This window comes from Salmo salar, chromosome ssa02 (genome assembly GCF_905237065.1).
Source record: "Salmo salar chromosome ssa02, Ssal_v3.1, whole genome shotgun sequence".
Taxonomy (NCBI): Eukaryota; Metazoa; Chordata; class Actinopteri; order Salmoniformes; family Salmonidae; genus Salmo; species Salmo salar.
In genome coordinates, this window is record NC_059443.1 from 82879835 (window position 1) to 82898588 (window position 18754).

Here is an 18754-nt window from a genome sequence, read left to right on the forward strand (position 1 = left end):
AAAACTCCTGAAGGATCTGATGCAGGCAGCAACTTTGGGGAAGAATCTGAGGATGAGGGAAAAGATAATAGATTCGATATAGATCTATTAGAAAGGAAGAACCGCCTATTAACACAAAAGATACAAGAAGAATATGAGCGAGCAGAGGAAGAGTACGCAAGAGAGGCAAGATGAGGCAACAGCTCGCAACCTACAGGAAAGTCTGAGACAAGACTCCACAGAAACAGATCACATGGTGCTCAGAGACAGGGCAAAGAAAAAAGCAAAAAACTATAGTCTAGATCCGTATAACCAATGCCCAATCCTGATAAAAGGAAATCAGGGGCACTACATACCATGGGCTACGCAGGACCTGGAGGGTTTGGTCACCCGGCTGCCGGATCTCCATGAAGGAGCTGGGAAGTGGATCAGAACCTTTGAAGAATTTACAATGGGGAAATTACTGGCGGTGGGCGACATAAGGGCATTACTGGCAAGGGTAACGAGCGTGCAGAGAATGGGAGAAATCATGCAGGAGGGAGGAATCAACGGCACAGAGTGGGAGGTGTCAAGAGACGGACTGATGTTTGACAGGTATAGGCCTGCCATCTGGAGGGCCCTAAGGGCAGCATACCCAACAAAGGTGGACCCCAAGGCACTGAGGGGAGAGGCCATTGGAGCTACAGAAAACCCAGCTGCGTACCTGCATGGACAATTGAAAAAATGGAGAATGGAAACAGAACAGGATCCGGAGGAAAATGAATTGATGACAACAATGTTCCGGACCTCAGTGGTGGAAGCCATGCCCCAGCCAGTAAGGAACCGGCTGGAGGACGTGGTGGGACTTACCTCAAAAGCATACAAAGAATTCTGTGACTGTGGTTCACGCTGTGGAGAAACATAGAAGGAAGGAACAAAAACAAGCTGAGCAAGGGAAAGACATCCAGAGAAGGCTGGCCCAGTTGCAGCTGGAAGAACTGACCAAAGGAAATAAAAAGATCCAGGCTTCAGTAACCACCTCTGTGCCCGAGATAGGAACAATGGCTGCTGTTTCCCCAGGAGGACCGCAACCGTTGACCCCTGGCCGGACCCAAATGCCTGTCCCATTGCCAGTAGCAAATGTGTACACACAGCCCCCGATTAGGACTGGTTGGAGGAAGCAGTACAACCACCATGAAAATCGAATTCACACCAGCACCCGATCCAGAAGTACTTACAACAACTAGAACCACGACAACTGTGGCAGCAGCTGTAAATACCACAGTGGTCACGACTGGAGTAACATCTACTACTCTGGGTGAGAAATCCACTACACCTACAACGACACCTGTGACTACACCTACAGCGAAACCAGAAACATCGGAATCAGGAGGGTTTTTCACTGACATTTGGAACTTGTTGACAAAACCAAACAGTTCACCTCAAGGATATGATATGGACGAGACAGCGGGTGGGGCAGAATCAGAACCACCCAAGGACAGAACATTGGAAGAAGCGGCAAAAAATGACTGGTATAAATGGGCAAGGTATACAGCAGACAGACATAAGATGGACAATTGTATATTATGCAGCAAATCACCCTTGTCTGAAATATTAATAGTACCAGAACCGGCATCATTTGACAGTTGTGCTAAATGGAAAAATGCTAATTGTAATCATGGAAAGTACCATGTTCCTTTATGTGACATTGAGTGCAGAATGGCTTTGGGCAGTACTAAAGGTAAAACTATGTTAAATAAGACTGTACTGGCTAACAAGGAATGTGCTACATACAACATTAGGACTGAGTTAACTAAACCTCAGATAGACAAAAGTACCGTGGTTAAGGGAAAATATGAATGTTTCTATAATTATGGTATTGGTGGAATTAATGTGGGAAAAACAACGGTAAAGTGTGACACTATCTGGGTGTTAGAAATTGTGGGTATTTGTAAATTTGATGAGAAAGGACTAATTACAAATAGGAAGGGGTCGTGTGGCAACATCACTCAGGTTGCACCATCTCTTACTATGTTAAAGAACCAAGATAGAGGTATTGCTGATAGTTTTTGGATGTGTGGGAAAAACAAACTTCTGAATGTTCTTCCTGAAGGATGGATTGGGTTGTGTGCTTTAGTCAGAGCAGTCCAACAAGTTGCCATTATTAAAATACCCCAGGTGGAGCACGCTAAAACTAGAACTAAGAGAGAATATGAATCGGATCCTAAAGTATACCTTGATGCAATTGGACAACCCAGGGGTGTGCCCAATGAGTTTAAAGCCAGGGATGAGGTTAAATCTGGGTTTGAATCTATATTTTTGTGGGTCACACCCAATAAGAACTTAGAGTGGATTAATTATATATATTATAACCAACAAAGATTTATAAATTATACAGACTCTGCTTTGACAGCTTTAGGAGAACAGGTAAAGGCCACAAGCCAGATGACATGGCAAAACAGGGAAGCTCTCAACTGGCTCTTAGCGGAGAAGGGGGGAGTTTGTGTAATGTATGGAGATGCGTGTTGTACTTTTATTCCCAATAACACTGCACCTAATGGAACATTTTCCCTAGCTATGAATAAACTTAAAGGGTTAAGAGCAGAAGTGAAAGCGAATGCTGGGTTTGATTCTCATGTCTGGGATTGGTTGGACCTGGCCTTAGGAAAATGGGGCGCTATGTTTACTAGGCTGGCCATCATGGTGGGTGGAGGCCTAGTGGCATTAGGCGTTGTATTTTGCTGTGTGTTACCTTTAGTTAAATCACTCGTGGTCAAGACTTCTGTTAAACAGATGTCGGTGCGTGGAGTCAACCCTGAACGAAAAAGGAGGTTAAGAATCAAGTTTAAGGATCATATTTTGGATCCACCTATTGTAGTCAATCCTGTCCCAGGCAACCCTGGACATTATACAAATAAGTATGGGAACCCTTGCAATGCTGTTGGAGGTCCCCTTGATTGTCCTTTTGGAAACCCTAACTGTCTCCATGAGGTGATCCGTGGAAGAGGTTATGAGTGCCATGACTGGCGACCTGGTGGGTTTCCGGTGTATGGCACAAACCCCGATTCAGGTGAATTAGTGATTGTTCATGTACACAAAAAATGTCCAAAACCTAGGCGTTGCAAGTGGTGCTCCCAAGTTGACATTAATGGACATTTCCATCATCCCGACCCTTTCTTTTGTGCAATGTGCCAAAGAGGGGATTGTCCTATTTGTGCAGATGAGGAGTGTGCCCCTAGGACATAACTCCTGGTATAACTCTGAACAGGCCTAAAGTATATGTTGTCTTTTATGTCTGTTCCATTGGTTTCATACATATATAAATGTATGCTTTTCTTTAATTAAAAGTTAGTTTTGCCTTCCTAAAATGATGAACATGTATTATACGTTAGGTAACAGAGGATGTTTCCGGTTACAAGTGTCTACGGACCATGTCCTTAATCTTCTAGCAGTCATGAGTAATATGTGCTCAGTACATGTCAGAGAGGTGTCCGCGAGGGAGGATCGTGTTAGAATGTCTCATTTTGGAATGATGTTTGTAATTTTTATTTTTGATCGTTTGGGCCTTGTTCAGATTCATATATTAATCATATATTATATTATTCATATATTATTCGTATATTGCAATATATTCATGCATTACCTTTTAATCATTCTTATTATGTTTATTATTTCTTTTCTTGATATAACTCTTTGTATTATTTCATATATTCTACATAGCTGAGACAACCTCAGGCAAGGCTTTGTACTACATGCTCATGCTTCCTCATAGCATATTCATCTGTCATGTGTATCCTCATAGTATATTAATTTGTCACATATATATCCTCATTGCCAATTTTAACTTCGACTGGATCTTTTACTCCGATCCATGTTAGGGGATTGGAGATGTTTGGTCCAGAGTATGATTACGTTTTATCTGTTCACATTCCGTTCCACACACTTACCGGTTGTTGGATTATTATTATTATTGTTATTACTCCTATCCTTAAATTCTCTTGGTTAATTATGTTTTGTGTGGGACTAATTAGTCCCAGAGGAGGGATTTATGTGGGAGAAAAGAGAATGTGCTGAGGGAAGGAAAAGCAGAGATACATTAATGAAGGGAGGAGGAGATAAACACCTAACCATAAGTAAAGATAACAAGGACAAATAAGTAAGGGTAAGCATGCGATGCATGCATTAATTTTATGTCCATATAAGGAAAGTTTGGCCACCATTATGTTAGAAACAAGAGCAGATGTGGGCGTTATCCTCAGATATGGGCGTTATCCATAGGGTTGAAAGATAATGGTGGCAGAAAGCACAAAGGGTTTTTCTTCATTTACATAAAGGATGGACCTATGTATTGTATGTGCATAAAAGCAGAGCTGGGGCCTGAGAAAGTCAGTTGTTCCGCAGACCAGCTCGGCTTTGCTACTTTGTATTAAAGTCTATATTGAATTTACAAGTTCTTGTAAGAGTGATACTTTTAACACAATTTTCCACGACAATATCCTATCAAAGCCCCCCCCACAACACTCTGTTATATCCTATCAAAGCCCCCCCCCACAGCACTCTGTTATATCCTATCAAAGCCCCCCCCACAGCACTCTGTTATATCCTTTCAAAGCCCCCCCCCACAGCACTCTGTTATATCCTATCAAAGCCCCCCCCCACAGCACTCTGTTATATCCTATCAAAGCCCCCCCCACAGCACTCTGTTATATCCTATCAAAGCCCCCCCCCACAGCACTCTGTTATATCCTATCAAAGCCCCCCCCCACAGCACTCTGTTATATCCTATCAAAGCCCCCCCCCACAGCACTCTGTTATATCCTATCAAAGCCCCCCCCCCACAGCACTCTGTTATATCCTATCAAAGCCCCCCCACAACACTCTGTTATATCCTATCAAAGCCCCCCCACATCACTCTGTTATATCCTATCAAAGCCCCCCCACAACACTCTGTTATATCCTATCAAAGCCCCCCCCCACAGCACTCTGTTATATCCTATCAAAGCCCCCCCCCCACAGCACTCTGTTATATCCTATCAAAGCCCCCCCCCCACAGCACTCTGTTATATCCTATCAAAGCCCCCCCACAACACTCTGTTATATCCTATCAAAGCCCCCCCCCACAGCACTCTGTTATATCCTATCAAAGCCCCCCCCCACAGCACTCTGTTATATCCTATCAAAGCCCCCCCCCACAGCACTCTGTTATATCCTATCGAAGCCCCCCCACAACACTGTTATATCCTATCAAAGCCCCCCCCCCCACAGCACTCTGTTATATCCTATCAAAGCCCCCCCCCACAGCACTCTGTTATATCCTATCAAAGCCCCCCCCACAGCACTCTGTTATATCCTATCAAAGCCCCCCCCACAGCACTCTGTTATATCCTATCAAAGCCCCCCCCCACAGCACTCTGTTATATCCTATCAAAGCCCCCCCCCCACAGCACTCTGTTATATCCTATCAAAGCCCCCCCACAACACTCTGTTATATCCTATCAAAGCCCCCCACATCACTCTGTTATATCCTATCAAAGCCCCCCCACAACACTCTGTTATATCCTATCAAAGCCCCCCCCCCACAGCACTCTGTTATATCCTATCAAAGCCCCCCCCCCACAGCACTCTGTTATATCCTATCAAAGCCCCCCCCCACAGCACTCTGTTATATCCTATCAAAGCCCCCCCACAACACTCTGTTATATCCTATCAAAGCCCCCCCCCACAGCACTCTGTTATATCCTATCAAAGCCCCCCCCCACAGCACTCTGTTATATCCTATCAAAGCCCCCCCCACAGCACTCTGTTATATCCTATCGAAGCCCCCCCACAACACTGTTATATCCTATCGAAGCCCCCCCACAACACTCTGTTATATCCTATCAAAGCCCCCCCCACAACACTCTGTTATATCCTATCAAAGCCCCCCCCCACAGCACTCTGTTATATTCTATCAAAGCCCCCCCCCCCACAGCACTCTGTTATATCCTACTCTGTTATATCCTATCAAAGCCCCCCCCACAACACTGTTATATCCTATCAAAGCCCCCCCCCCACACAGCACTCTGTTATATCCTATCAAAGCCCCCCACAGCACTCTGTTATATTCTATCAAAGCCCCCCCACAGCACTCTGTTATATCCTATCAAAGCCCCCCCCACAGCACTCTGTTATATCCTATCAAAGCCCCCCCCCACAGCACTCTGTTATATCCTATCAAAGCCCACCCCCACAGCACTCTGTTATATTCTATCAAAGCCCACCCCCACAGCACTCTGTTATATTCTATCAAAGCCCCCCCCCACAGCACTCTGTTATATCCTATCAAAGCCCCCCCCCACAGCACTCTGTTATATCCTATCAAAGCCCCCCACAGCACTCTGTTATATCCTATCAAAGCACCCCCCCCCACAGCACTCTGTTATATCCTATCAAAGCACCCCCCCCACAGCACTCTGTTATATCCTATCAAAGCCCCCCCCACAGCACTCTGTTATATCCTATCAAAGCCCCCCCCACAGCACTCTGTTATATCCTATCAAAGCCCCCCCCCACAGCACTCTGTTATATCCTATCAAAGCCCACCCCCACAGCACTCTGTTATATCCTATCAAAGCCCACCCCCACAGCACTCTGTTATATCCTATCAAAGCCCCCCCACAGCACTCTGTTATATCCTATCAAAGCCCACCCCCACAGCACTCTGTTATATCCTATCAAAGCCCCCCCCCCCACAGCACTCTGTTATATCCTATCAAAGCCCCCCACAGCACTCTGTTATATCCTATCAAAGCCCCCCCCCACAGCACTCTGTTATATCCTATCAAAGCACCCCCCCCCACACAGCACTCTGTTATATCCTATCAAAGCCCCCCCCCACACAGCACTCTGTTATATCCTATCAAAGCCCCCCCACACACAGCACTCTGTTATATCCTATCAAAGCCCCCCCCACAGCACTCTGTTATATCCTATCAAAGCACCCCCCCCACAGCACTCTGTTATATCCTATCAAAGCCCCCCCCCACAGCACTCTGTTATATCCTATCAAAGCACCCCCCCACAGCACTCTGTTATATCCTATCAAAGCACCCCCCCACAGCACTCTGTTATATCCTATCAAAGCACCCCCCCACAGCACTCTGTTATATCCTATCAAAGCCCCCCCCCACAGCACTCTGTTATATCCTATCAAAGCCCCCCCCCACAGCACTCTGTTATATCCTATCAAAGCACCCCCCCCACAGCACTCTGTTATATCCTATCAAAGCACCCCCCCCCACAGCACTCTGTTATATCCTATCAAAGCACCCCCCCCCACAGCACTCTGTTATATCCTATCAAAGCCCCCCCCCACACAGCACTCTGTTATATCCTATCAATGCCCCCCCCCACACAGCACTCTGTTATATCCTATCAAAGCCCCCCCCCACAGCACTCTGTTATATCCTATCAAAGCACCCCCCCCACAGCACTCTGTTATATCCTATCAAAGCCCCACCCCCACAGCACTCTGTTATATCCTATCAAAGCCCCCCCCACAGCACTCTGTTATATCCTATCAAAGCCCCCCCCCCACAGCACTCTGTTATATCCTATCAAAGCCCCCCCCCACAGCACTCTGTTATATCCTATCAAAGCCCCCCCAACAGCAGTCTGTTATATCCTATCAAAGCCCCCCCCCCCACAGCACTCTGTTATATCCTATCAAAGCCCCCCCCACAGCACTCTGTTATATCCTATCAAAGCCCCCCCCCCACAGCACTCTGTTACAGACTGGGTGAAGGTTCACCTTCCAACAGGACAATGACCCTAAGCACACAGCCAAGACAACGCAGGAGTGGCTTCGGGACAAGTCTCTGAATGTCCTTGAGTTGCTCAGCCAGAGCAAAAAATTCTAAACTGTTTTTGCTTTGTCATTATGGGTTATTGTGTGTAGATTGATGAGAGAAAAAAACGATTAAATCAGTTTTAGAATAAGGCGGTAATGTAACAAAATGTGGATAAAGTCAAGGGGTCTGAATACTTTCCGAATGCACTGCATGAAACATACATTATGGAAAACATGTTTTGCACTCAGTCATAGTTAGTGGAATAATGCATGGATTGGTAAGATTTTGGCACCGTCATGTTATACTGCCTGGTAACATCTGGTGCATGTATTTCATGAAACACATTTGCTACAAAACAAAATTCCTGTTGCTGTGGGAGTGGACTACGGGTCTGTTAGCTATCTTTATCAGGGGAGTGCAGGACCCTTTCAAGGCCGCAAGACAACAGCTCTGTGAATTATAGCCCCTCTTTACTTGGCGCTCCGTGCAGAGTAGAAGACTAGACAACGTGATGGAACAAAGGAGGGATGTTAAAATGCTATCGGACGTTAACTTTTGAAAATGAGCTAAACAGAAGCCTACGGCTGGACTATTATTTGTATGTTGGCCGAAGTCCTATTTTTCAGTCGAACGGCAGTGAAAGTGGAGTCCGTCTCTATTCTCCATTTTCTCTTGTGACTTTACATGCTGACCACACTGACGCGAGCGTTGCAAAATAAATGGACAACGTGCATGTTATTCAATCATTGCACCCACACTGCTCGCTCGCGCCAACGAGCGTCTGCGTTGCCAAGCGCTAAAATAGAAGTCAGTTCTATTTGTGACACTGAACGCCTGTGCAAGTCCTGCCTCTCCCATCTCCTCATTGGTTTATAGAAGCAGATACCCATGTGCCATCTCCTCATTGGTTATACCCACGTGGGTGATTGAAAGATGAACTGAGGTCGGGAAGAAAAGGCCTGGAAGGAGGAGAGATGACTAGAAACTATTCGGTTGACCGTTTTATGTGTGGATTAATTGTCGGAGTAGCTTGTGCATTTCAGGTAAAATAACTCAAAATGTATATCCCAGGAAAAATTAGCTAGCAACTGCAAGCTAGCCAATTTAAATTGCCATAAATGTTTAATGCTTTTCGACCTGTCGCCCAAATTATTATAATTGGTTCAGAGTTTGTTTTGATATTTCAACCTGCATGTCGTAATCGCTTTTAGTGTGTGGGGACAAAATCAATTTGCACGCGCGTCCGGTCTGGGCGTCCGGTCTGGGCGTCCGGTCTGGGCATGGTGTTAGGCAGAGAGTAACGTGTTGAAATGTAACGTCTCGGTCCTCTACCTCCCTAATCTACAAGGTCAGTAGACTATTATTTGTGTAGTTTAGCTGTTTACTTGTAGCCTTCCTTTCCGCCCACAATGTAAAGGCTGCCATACTTAGTTTTATTCTTTCGGAAGGAACAGAATGTACCGGCCACCAAACAAAATTTAACTTGAAGTTGTCGTGGAGAATGGTCTTAAGAATATAATACTCTTGCAAGAACTTGTGAATTCAATATAGACTTTAATACAAAGTATCAAAGCTGAGCTGGTCCATGGATCAACTGCCTTTCCTGAGCATCGGCTCTGCTTTTATTCACATACAGTATATGAGTACATTCCATATGTAAATGAAGTTACTTCCCTTAGTCCATCTGCCACCCGTATCTTTTAGTCTGAGTTCTTTGCTTGTTCACGCCCAATAACGCCCATATCTGATTCCGATTTAGGTTATAATGGTGGCGGGACCCCCTCATGTTACACAAAAATAATGCATGCATTGCATGTTCATGTTTCAGCTGTTGTTGGTCATCTTGCTACCATCCTCCTTCCCATGTCCTTCTGACATTGGAATGTCCAGCTGTCGTAAATGTACTCATGGCCTTGGCTATCCTTGCTTGTTCGTTTCGCTCAATGTAATCTTTGGCATGTTACCCTTTTCAGAAATAGCAATGATACTGGGTGTCATCTTCTCTTCCTGTGGCCAATGTACTTATGTCTTTGCTACTTCAGCATAGCAACTACACTTATTTATATTACTTAGCTCCCACAGTCAACCTAGTTCATGATGTCCGAGGAAGTAGGTGTAGGGTGAAGTTTTTGCATTTTTCACCCTAATAGTTAAAGTTAGGATTGGGAGAGCCCACGCTGATCCTAGATCTGTAGGCTAGTCAGGCGAGGCTTCACCCCGGAGCGAGTGAAGCAAAGTCTAGACTACACCATCGAGGGTTCTGAATTTTCATAATGCCAGTACATTGGTTTATAATCAAATGACTAGTCGTGATGTTTTTATAAAAATGATGATTCAGTTGACACATGATTATCAATGTAAACAAACACATTATGGATTCCTTATATTCATGACTGACAAATGGGTTTTTATAACAGATGGCTCAAGTTGTTGGAACCAGACATTTGCTTAAAATCTATTTATTTTGGTACTTATTGCAGAGGCCTACTGTAGCATATTATAATTGGTCTCTGGCATCCCTGACCTAGGGGAACAGCACGTGGTCTGGGTAAAGCATATTATAATTGGTCTCTGGCATCCCTGACAAAGGGGAACAGCACGTGGTCTGGGTAAAGCATATTATAATTGGTCTCTGGCATCCCTGACCTAGGGGAACAGTGTTGGAGAATTTCCAGTACTATGGGGATTTTCCAGTATCTAGACTCTTTTCCCAGAAGTAGTGAGCAGAATCAACAGAGTTAATTAATAGACATGTATAAGCAGAATAAAGGCTGAGCTCTAGTTAACCATTGGACATGTAAAAACAGAACGTAAGCAGAATCCATGGGAGTGTACAGAGCTGGGTCAACATAGTTAATCACTAGACATGTAAAAACAGAACATAAGCAGAAAATGTGTACCTTTTTAGTTACATGGCTTTTGGTGCCTATATTAATTTATCTGTCACGAGAATTTTCAATCCCAATGATAACTCAACAATCACTTAAGCTTTGACCAATTCCCCAAGGTTGAAAAGCTCGGGTTAATAGAAGAATTAGACAAAGTCTCAGATTCTGCAAAAAGTTAGTTCTTTATTCAGAGAGCTCTAAAAATCATACAATGCACATAGCCTTTTATACCTCACATTTGTTCATACCATACCCCATTATGAATGCCCCTCTTCTCTAACTCTGTCCCAATGTTCTGCTTTGACAGAGGAACCCGATTAGACAAAAGGATCTATCTCCATGTCTGCAACTGACAAGTCTAGCTCAAAACACCTCTGTGGCTTCGCAGCGCCTGGCTTACTTCCCTTCTCGGAGCTCAGTCTTCAGAGAAATAGATCAACTTGTTTCCTACAAACCCTCTGACATGTTCTCTCCTAACCGTCAATATTTCTCTAACCTACTTTGAGACACACTCACAAAATGTTGAATGTTCCCTTCTATTATTCAACATTAACTCAATAAATGAATGCTATTTACAAGTCTTCTCCAACACATACATTGCTTATCATATTCTGCCACATGTTTCTGCAAGCCCAACGGTTTCTCCCCTCCCTGGGTGGGGAGACCTCCTTCCTGTTATCAGTTTCACAGTAGTCACAAGTTGTCTGTTGACAGTTCTTCTCCTTGAATGTCTCAACTATAGTTTTGCTTATTGCTAAATAGTAACATACTGTCCTTGTCTTTACTTGTCCTATGCACACACATTATTGGATTATAGTCTTTATAATTCTAATACATTTCACACAGTTATACAGTTTTCAGGGTGGAATAGTTTAGCCATTACTTTAACATATCAATTCTTCTATCAATCTGTAATAAGATGTTTGTACTAATCAAGTATTATTATAAAAGCACTTATATTAGGAAAGTATATATGCAATAAATGTATTATTGTATTAATACTATGGCGCCACTACCAATATAATCTAAACTGAGCAAAGATCAGTCAGATCTAAGATTAGATCATTGTTGTGTTTTACCCTTCAGTGTACTAACATGAGAACTTCACTGTCCTCTTTTTTGAAATTTTTTTTTTACAGGAAACACCTATCGCACCCCCCCTCCTCCCTCCAACCTTCCTCCCCCCTCCCCCTCCTGGAGTCCCCGTGTCGTACCTCTCCCGGTAGCACCTTACTGCTGGGTATGAAGAGGCTGTCTGTGCTGCTGGTCGACTGCAGGAGAACACCGGAGCTAAGTGGGTTTATGCTCTGACATACATTTATTTTGGGACACTCCCTAGATGTTCTTAATTACCATTCAATACAATCACTAAACTTCTTAAAATGTGGAATCATTAGAAGCACTCCTACCCCATTGGTTACATTGACGATTTTAACCGATCCGAAATGCTAAAATACGATCACAACAGTTTTTGAAAAGCTGGGCCTTGGTCTGTCTTCGATATGAAGAAGGAACCCTAACTGTCTGTCGTTGTTTCACAGGGGACAGCCGTAACCGTCGCTCTCTCAGTAGAAGAGGCATATCTGGGGAGGCTAACCAACAGGATGCTGACGAGGCAGAGAACAGTCTCTCCAGATCAGAACACCTCAAACACCAGCAGAGACTTACAGGGAAGAAACCTCACCGCTGCTCTGACTGTGGAAAGAGTTTCACCTCTTCAGCAAAACTTAAAACACACCAGAGAATTCATACTGGAGAGAAACGTTATAGCTCTTCAGACTGCGGGATAAGTATTTTGCAAGTAGGAAACCGAACAAAACACCAGCTGACCCATACAGGAGAGAAACCTTTTAGCTGTGATCAATGTGGGAGGAGATTCACAAAGTCAGGAACCCTGACAATTCACCAACGAATACACACAGGAGCAAAACCGTTTCACTGCACAGACTGTGGGAAAAGTTTTGTTCAATTAGGCAACCTGAAAATTCATCTGCGGACACACACACAAGAGAAGCCGTACCACTGCTCTGACTGTGGGAATAGTTTTGCTCATTCAAGAAATCTGATAAAGCACCAGCGCATACACACAGGAGAGAAACCTTACAGCTGTGATCAATGTGGGAAGAGATTTACTAGCTCAGACTCCCTGATAAAACACCAGAGAACACACACTGGAGAGAAGCCTTACCACTGTTTGGACTGCGGGAAGAGTTTTACTCAGGCAAGCAACCTGAAAACACACCAGCGCAGACACCTAGGCCAGAAGCTTCACCACTGTTCAGATTGTGGAAGTAACTTTTCAACATCACGTGGTTTAGAGCTGCACCAGCGAACACACACAGGTGAGAAACCTTACTACTGCTTCAGCTGTAGTAAGAGTTTTGCTAGATTAGATGGACTGATAGTGCACCAGCGAACACACACAGGCGAGAAGCCTTTTAGCTGTGATCAGTGTGGGAAGAGATTTGCTCAGTCAGCACACTTGACTGTACACCGGAGAACACACTCTGGAGAGAAACCATACCCCTGCTCAGACTGTGGAATGAGCTTTATTAATTCAAGTCACCTGAAGGTACATCAGAGTGTACACACAGGAGAGAAGCCTTATAACTGTGATGTATGTGGCAAAAGTTTTGTTACATCAGGAAGTCTGGCTTCACACCTTCGAACCCACACTGGAGAGAGGCCTTACCATTGTACCGACTGTGGGACAAGCTTTCGCAGGTCATACCATTTAAAATTGCACCAGAGAATGCACACAGGAGAGAAGCCTTACCATTGTGCCGACTGTGGGAAAAGCTTTGTCGGGTCAGACGGTTTAAAATTACACCAGAGAACACACACAGGAGAGAAGCCTTACCACTGCTCTGACTGCGGAATGAGCTTAACCACTTCAGGTGGACTTAAAATACACAAGAGAACACACACAGGAGAGAAACCATTCCACTGCTCTGACTGTGGGAAAAGATTTAATCAGTCTGGGCAGTTGACTTTACACCAGCGAATACACACTGGCGAAAAACCTTACCACTGCTCTGACTGTGGGCTGCATTGTACTTCTTCAGGGGATTTAAAAGTGCACCTGCGAACACACACGGGAGAGAAGCCTTTTGGCTGTGATCAGTGTGGGAAGAGGTTCGCTCAGTCAGGAAGCCTGGTTGGACACAAGAGAACGCACACTGGAGAGAAGCCTTTTGGCTGTGATCAGTGTGGGAAGAGGTTTAGTCAGTCAAGAACCCTGGCTGGACACAAGAGAAAACACCACACTGGTGGGTAACCTTTCAATTTTTTTTTTTTTTTAGCTCAAACCAGTTAATGGTAGTTAATAGACTAGCGGAGAGAAGCCGTGCAGGGTGAGCTTTCTTAAATGTGGCCATGCTTGGTGTAACAAGGAAACTTTAAATAACTGTCCATTTAATTCCACATTTCTATTAATTACAATATGAGTGAAATAGTCTGTGTTTGAATGGTGTGGGCGTATATCGGTCATTAAAATGATTCATGACAAGTTAACAGTGGATTGGTCAGCTCAGAGAAAGCAGGGAGGTAGCTCCTCCCCCTCTCTGCAAGTTTCAGGCAAGTCTGTCCTTAGGGATAAGGCAAGGGTCCGTTTTAAAATGTTCAACCCTGTCTACCATCCAACTCACCATGATCAACCCTGTCTACCATCCAACTCACCATGATCAACCCTGTCCACCATCCAACTCACCATTACCATGACCAACCCTGTCCACCATCCAACTCACCATCACCATGATCAACCCTGTCTACCATCCAACTCACCATGATCAAGCCTGTCTACCATCCAACTCACCATGATCAACCCTGTCCACCATCCAACTCACCATCACCATGACCAACCCTGTCCACCATCCAACTCACCATCACCATGATCAAGCCTGTCTACCATCCAACTCACCATGATCAAGCCTGTCTACCATCCAACTCACCATCACCAACCCTGTCCACCATCCAACTCACCATCACCATGATCAAGCCTGTCTACCATCCAACTCACCATGATCAAGCCTGTCTACCATCCAACTCACCATGATCAACCCCAACTAATAAAGCTTTAATATAACCATGTGTATGAGACAGCCTAACTAATAAAGCTTTGATATAACCATGTGTATGAGACAGCCTAACTAATAAAGCTTTGATATAACCATGTGTATGAGACAGCCTAACTAATAAAGCTTTGATATAACCATGTGTATGAGACAGCCTAACCAATAAAGCTTTAATATAACCGTGTGTGTGTGAAGAAGGTTAATTGAATGTTTTAAAGTATAGGACAAGAGGTCTGCCCTTCTCGCTCCTTCCGCATTGTAAATGCATCTCTAACTGGTTCCATCCATCTCCACTATATTGCAACAAAGAACCAGGAGATTAGAGATGTTGCTAAACAACCAGCTTAGTAAATAAAGCTTTGAGCCAGGAGATTAGAGATGTTGCTAAACAACCAGCTTAGTAAATAAAGCTTTGAGCCAGGAGATTAGAGATGTTGCTAAACAACCAGCTTAGTAAATAAAGCTTTGAGCCAGGAGATTAGAGATGTTGCTAAACAACCAGTTTAGTAAATAAAGCTTTGAGCCAGGAGATTAGAGATGTTGCTAAACAACTAGCGTAGTAAAACTTGGTTTGGATGAAAAGCTAAAACCATAAAACTATCCCTTTAAGACAAGTGATCATATTTGATTGCTCACTTTTCTGTCATCTTAGATTGTTTGTGTAGTTTGACATTTCTGGCCATTGGCTGATTTTTCTAACTCTTCCAGTTACCTTAAACATAACAAAAACACTTCCATTTGATATGAGACATATTGACAATATGACAGTAAAGACATGTAGAAAAATATGTTGAAATATAAATTTGACAGCTATCAATGGAGTTCTCAGCCTTACCTGTTTCTCAGTCGATTCTGTTGAGACTGTATCATGGCCTTCATGTCCATCCATCTAACACAGCAGACAGAAACTCTGGTGATCGCTAGGAAACCTCCAAGCAGCCATTTATACAGTAGCTGTGTCCACAGGAAGTAGTCACTGCAGTAGCTCTAGACAGATGAACACCTGATCACAGGAAACAGTCACTGCAGTAGCTTCAGACAGATGAACACCCGATCTCAGGAAACAGTCACTGCAGTAGCTCCAGACAGATGAACACCTGATCACAGGGAACAGTCACTGCAGTAGCTCCAGACAGATGAACACCTGATCACAGGAAGTAGTCCCTTCAGTAGCTCCAGACAGATGAACACCTGATCACAGGAAGTAGTCACTGCAGTAGCTCCAGACAGATGAACACCTGATCACAGGAAGTAGTCCCTTCAGTAGCTCCAGACAGATGAACACCTGATCACAGGAAGTAGTCACTGCAGTAGCTCCAGACAGATGAACACCTGATCACAGGAAGTAGTCACTGCAGTAGCTCCAGACAGATGAACACCTGATCACAAGAAGTAGTCACTGCAGTAGCTCCAGACAGATGAACACCTGATCAAGTCCAAGGCCTCTGTTGATACACAAACTAATAGTCTGAGCAGTGGAGTGTCAGTAAAAGTTATAACTGATTATTCTGAGGAGTAGGAGCAGCTTCCACTTAACTCACCTGTATACTGTGAACGGTAACTTCCTGTTTTTGTGGAACCCTAAGGCTAAGGAGAGGAAGTAATTGCATTGGGTTACAGAGTAAAATCATATATATATTTTTTTTTAAAGAAGACGTCTGAGGCTTCATCCAGCAGGAAATATGTTGATCTACGCTCGCTCTCTCTCCTTGCATGGTGGTCATGTGACCAGGAAGCAGACACGAACAAGCCGCAGTGTTCCATATTGCCGCTGTCAACGGAATCGAGGACCAACTGAACGTAATAGATGTGAAAATAGAAGAGAATTACTAATGCTATGTTTCGGCTTGAGCAAAGAGGAGGTAGGATTATCCCGACCATGCTAAACTAGGATAGCTAGAAGAAGCCTAATCATCATTTTTCAGCCTGTCTTGTTTCGAGCAGTTTTGAGAATTGTGTTGCGGCAAAATATTGGTATGCACTTTATAACCCTGATTGTACGGACAGAATATGCGTAGAGGAGAGAGTATTAGCTATTACTTTAATATAAAAAATTAAATGTACAAGGCAGGTCAAATAAGAACAAATTGTTGTTTATAATGACGGCCTGGCAAGAGGCAAAAACCCTTTTATGGGAGTGGTAAGAAGTAAGGGAACAAATATCTGGTTATTTTGGTATGACATGATATTGTTTGGCAGAATAAACAGGTGTATTGAATATTTTCCCAAACTTCATTACCCACTCCAGTCAGCAGGTGGCGATGTGAGTCTTTCAAGTAATTTTTCTTGCGTGACGTATAATCTAGTGGACGGGACAGGATGCTTTTTAAACAACAACACGGACTCATTAACCGCCTAGGTAGCTTGCTAGCAAACATACAAACCAAAACATCGGAGCTCTTTTCACAATTTTATGTATATTAACCGCAGGGTTTTAAACACACAGTATGTGTGCTTACTATTTATTAAATGCCATATATATGTTGTTAGTCAGCTAGCTTGTTAAGATAGCCTAGCACTTCGCTAGTCGCTAATGCTAATTAACTTGCTAGCCAACTAACATCCACCACCATGAGCTCAATAAGCTACTCGCCCCCTGCTGAAGAAGAGGTCTGCTGGTCGGGGAAAGAAGCACTGGGGCTGAACATTGTCGTGAAAGAGGAAGAGGAGGATGATATCACCGTGAAAGGCTAGGATCCGGAGATGACTGTCACGGGGAAAGGGGGGGAAGAAGAGGATGTTTTTAGAGTGAAAGAGGAGGAAGATATGACTGTCACGGTGAAAGAGGAGGAGGAGAAGAAAGGTGAAGAGGAGGAGACTGGAGATCTGATTAGAGTACTGTCTTAAAAACAGGGGCACAAACTCAGCAGTTGTTTAAAAAACGTGTTTTTTAAGGGGCATTGTACTGAAGTTCTACACTTGAATAATTTATTCTGTATTGTAGGAATTGTTAAAGCTACAAAGACTGAGGGACATCAACAAAACGTTAACATTGAAAAACAGCATCGCTATAAGGAGAGAAAGAAAGCCCAGATTGGAGAAAAGGCCTTAGGTACGTAGTATTTGAGTTGGGCTATAAGGTAAGACAGACTGATCCGATTGAAATCTCTATGTCGTTATTAGGTCCATAGTATTTGAGTTAGGCCTATGAGGTAAGACAGACTGATCCGATTGAAATCTCTATGTCGTTATTAGGTCCATAGTATTTGAGTTAGGCCTATGAAGTAAGACAGACTGATCCGATTGAAATCTCTATGTCGTTATTAGGTCCATAGTATTTGAGTTAGGCCTATGAGGTAAAACAGACTGATCCGATTGAAATCTCTATGGCGTTATTGAATTGAAACAACAAGGCACTCAACCCTGTGGATTATTGTGAACAACTAAAGGCTGTTCTTTAACATGAGGTGAAGAGGAGCGCCGGGAGACAGTCCTTAATAGTGTGTTGATAACAATCCACAGGGTTGAAACAGTCCTTAATAGTGTGTTGATAACAATCCACAGGGTTGAAACAGTCCTTAATAGTGTGTTGATAACAATCCACAGGGTTGAAACAGTCCTTAATAGTGTGTTGTTGATAACAATCCACAGGGTTGAAACAGTCCTTTATAGTGTGTTGATAACAATCCACAGGGTTGAAACAGTCCTTAGTAGTGTGTTGTTGATAATAATGTAGGTTTATACAACACCCCTCTGTTCCAAACCAGATGTTAGGCTAGTAGCCATGGGTTAATGACGTCCCTCTGTTCCAAACCAAATGTTAGGCTAGTAGCCATGGGTTAATGATGTCCCTCTGTTCCAAACCAAATGTTAGGCTAGTAGCCATGGGTTAATGATGTCCCTCTGTTCCAAACCAAATGTTAGGCTAGTAGCCATGGGTTAATGATGTCCCTCTGTTCCAAACCAAATGTTAGGCTAGTAGCCATGGGTTAATGATGTCCCTCTGTTCCAAACCAAATGTTAGGCTAGTAGCCATGGGTTAATGATGTCCCTCTGTTCCAAACCA

General features: G+C 43.8%; 1 protein-coding gene across 4 annotated transcripts in view; it reads left to right on the forward strand.

Annotated features, from left to right (window-relative positions):
- LOC106595193 (zinc finger protein 2 homolog) overlaps positions 1 to 18754 on the forward strand; it is a 32900-nt gene that overhangs the window by 10565 nt on the left and 3581 nt on the right. For 2 of the 4 annotated variants that reach the window (XM_045711056.1, XM_045711061.1), the window contains exons 2-4: positions 11815 to 11969; positions 12217 to 13944; positions 17693 to 17800. In XM_045711056.1, the coding sequence (XP_045567012.1) occupies positions 11918 to 11969; positions 12217 to 13944; positions 17693 to 17800 (1888 nt within the window). In that variant the 5' untranslated portion in view covers positions 11815 to 11917. Of the gene's footprint in view, positions 1 to 11814; positions 11970 to 12216; positions 13945 to 15597; positions 17552 to 17692; positions 17801 to 18754 lie in introns of those variants that run through there. The other 2 variants (XM_014186574.2, XM_045711068.1) reach the window with 2 other exon arrangements.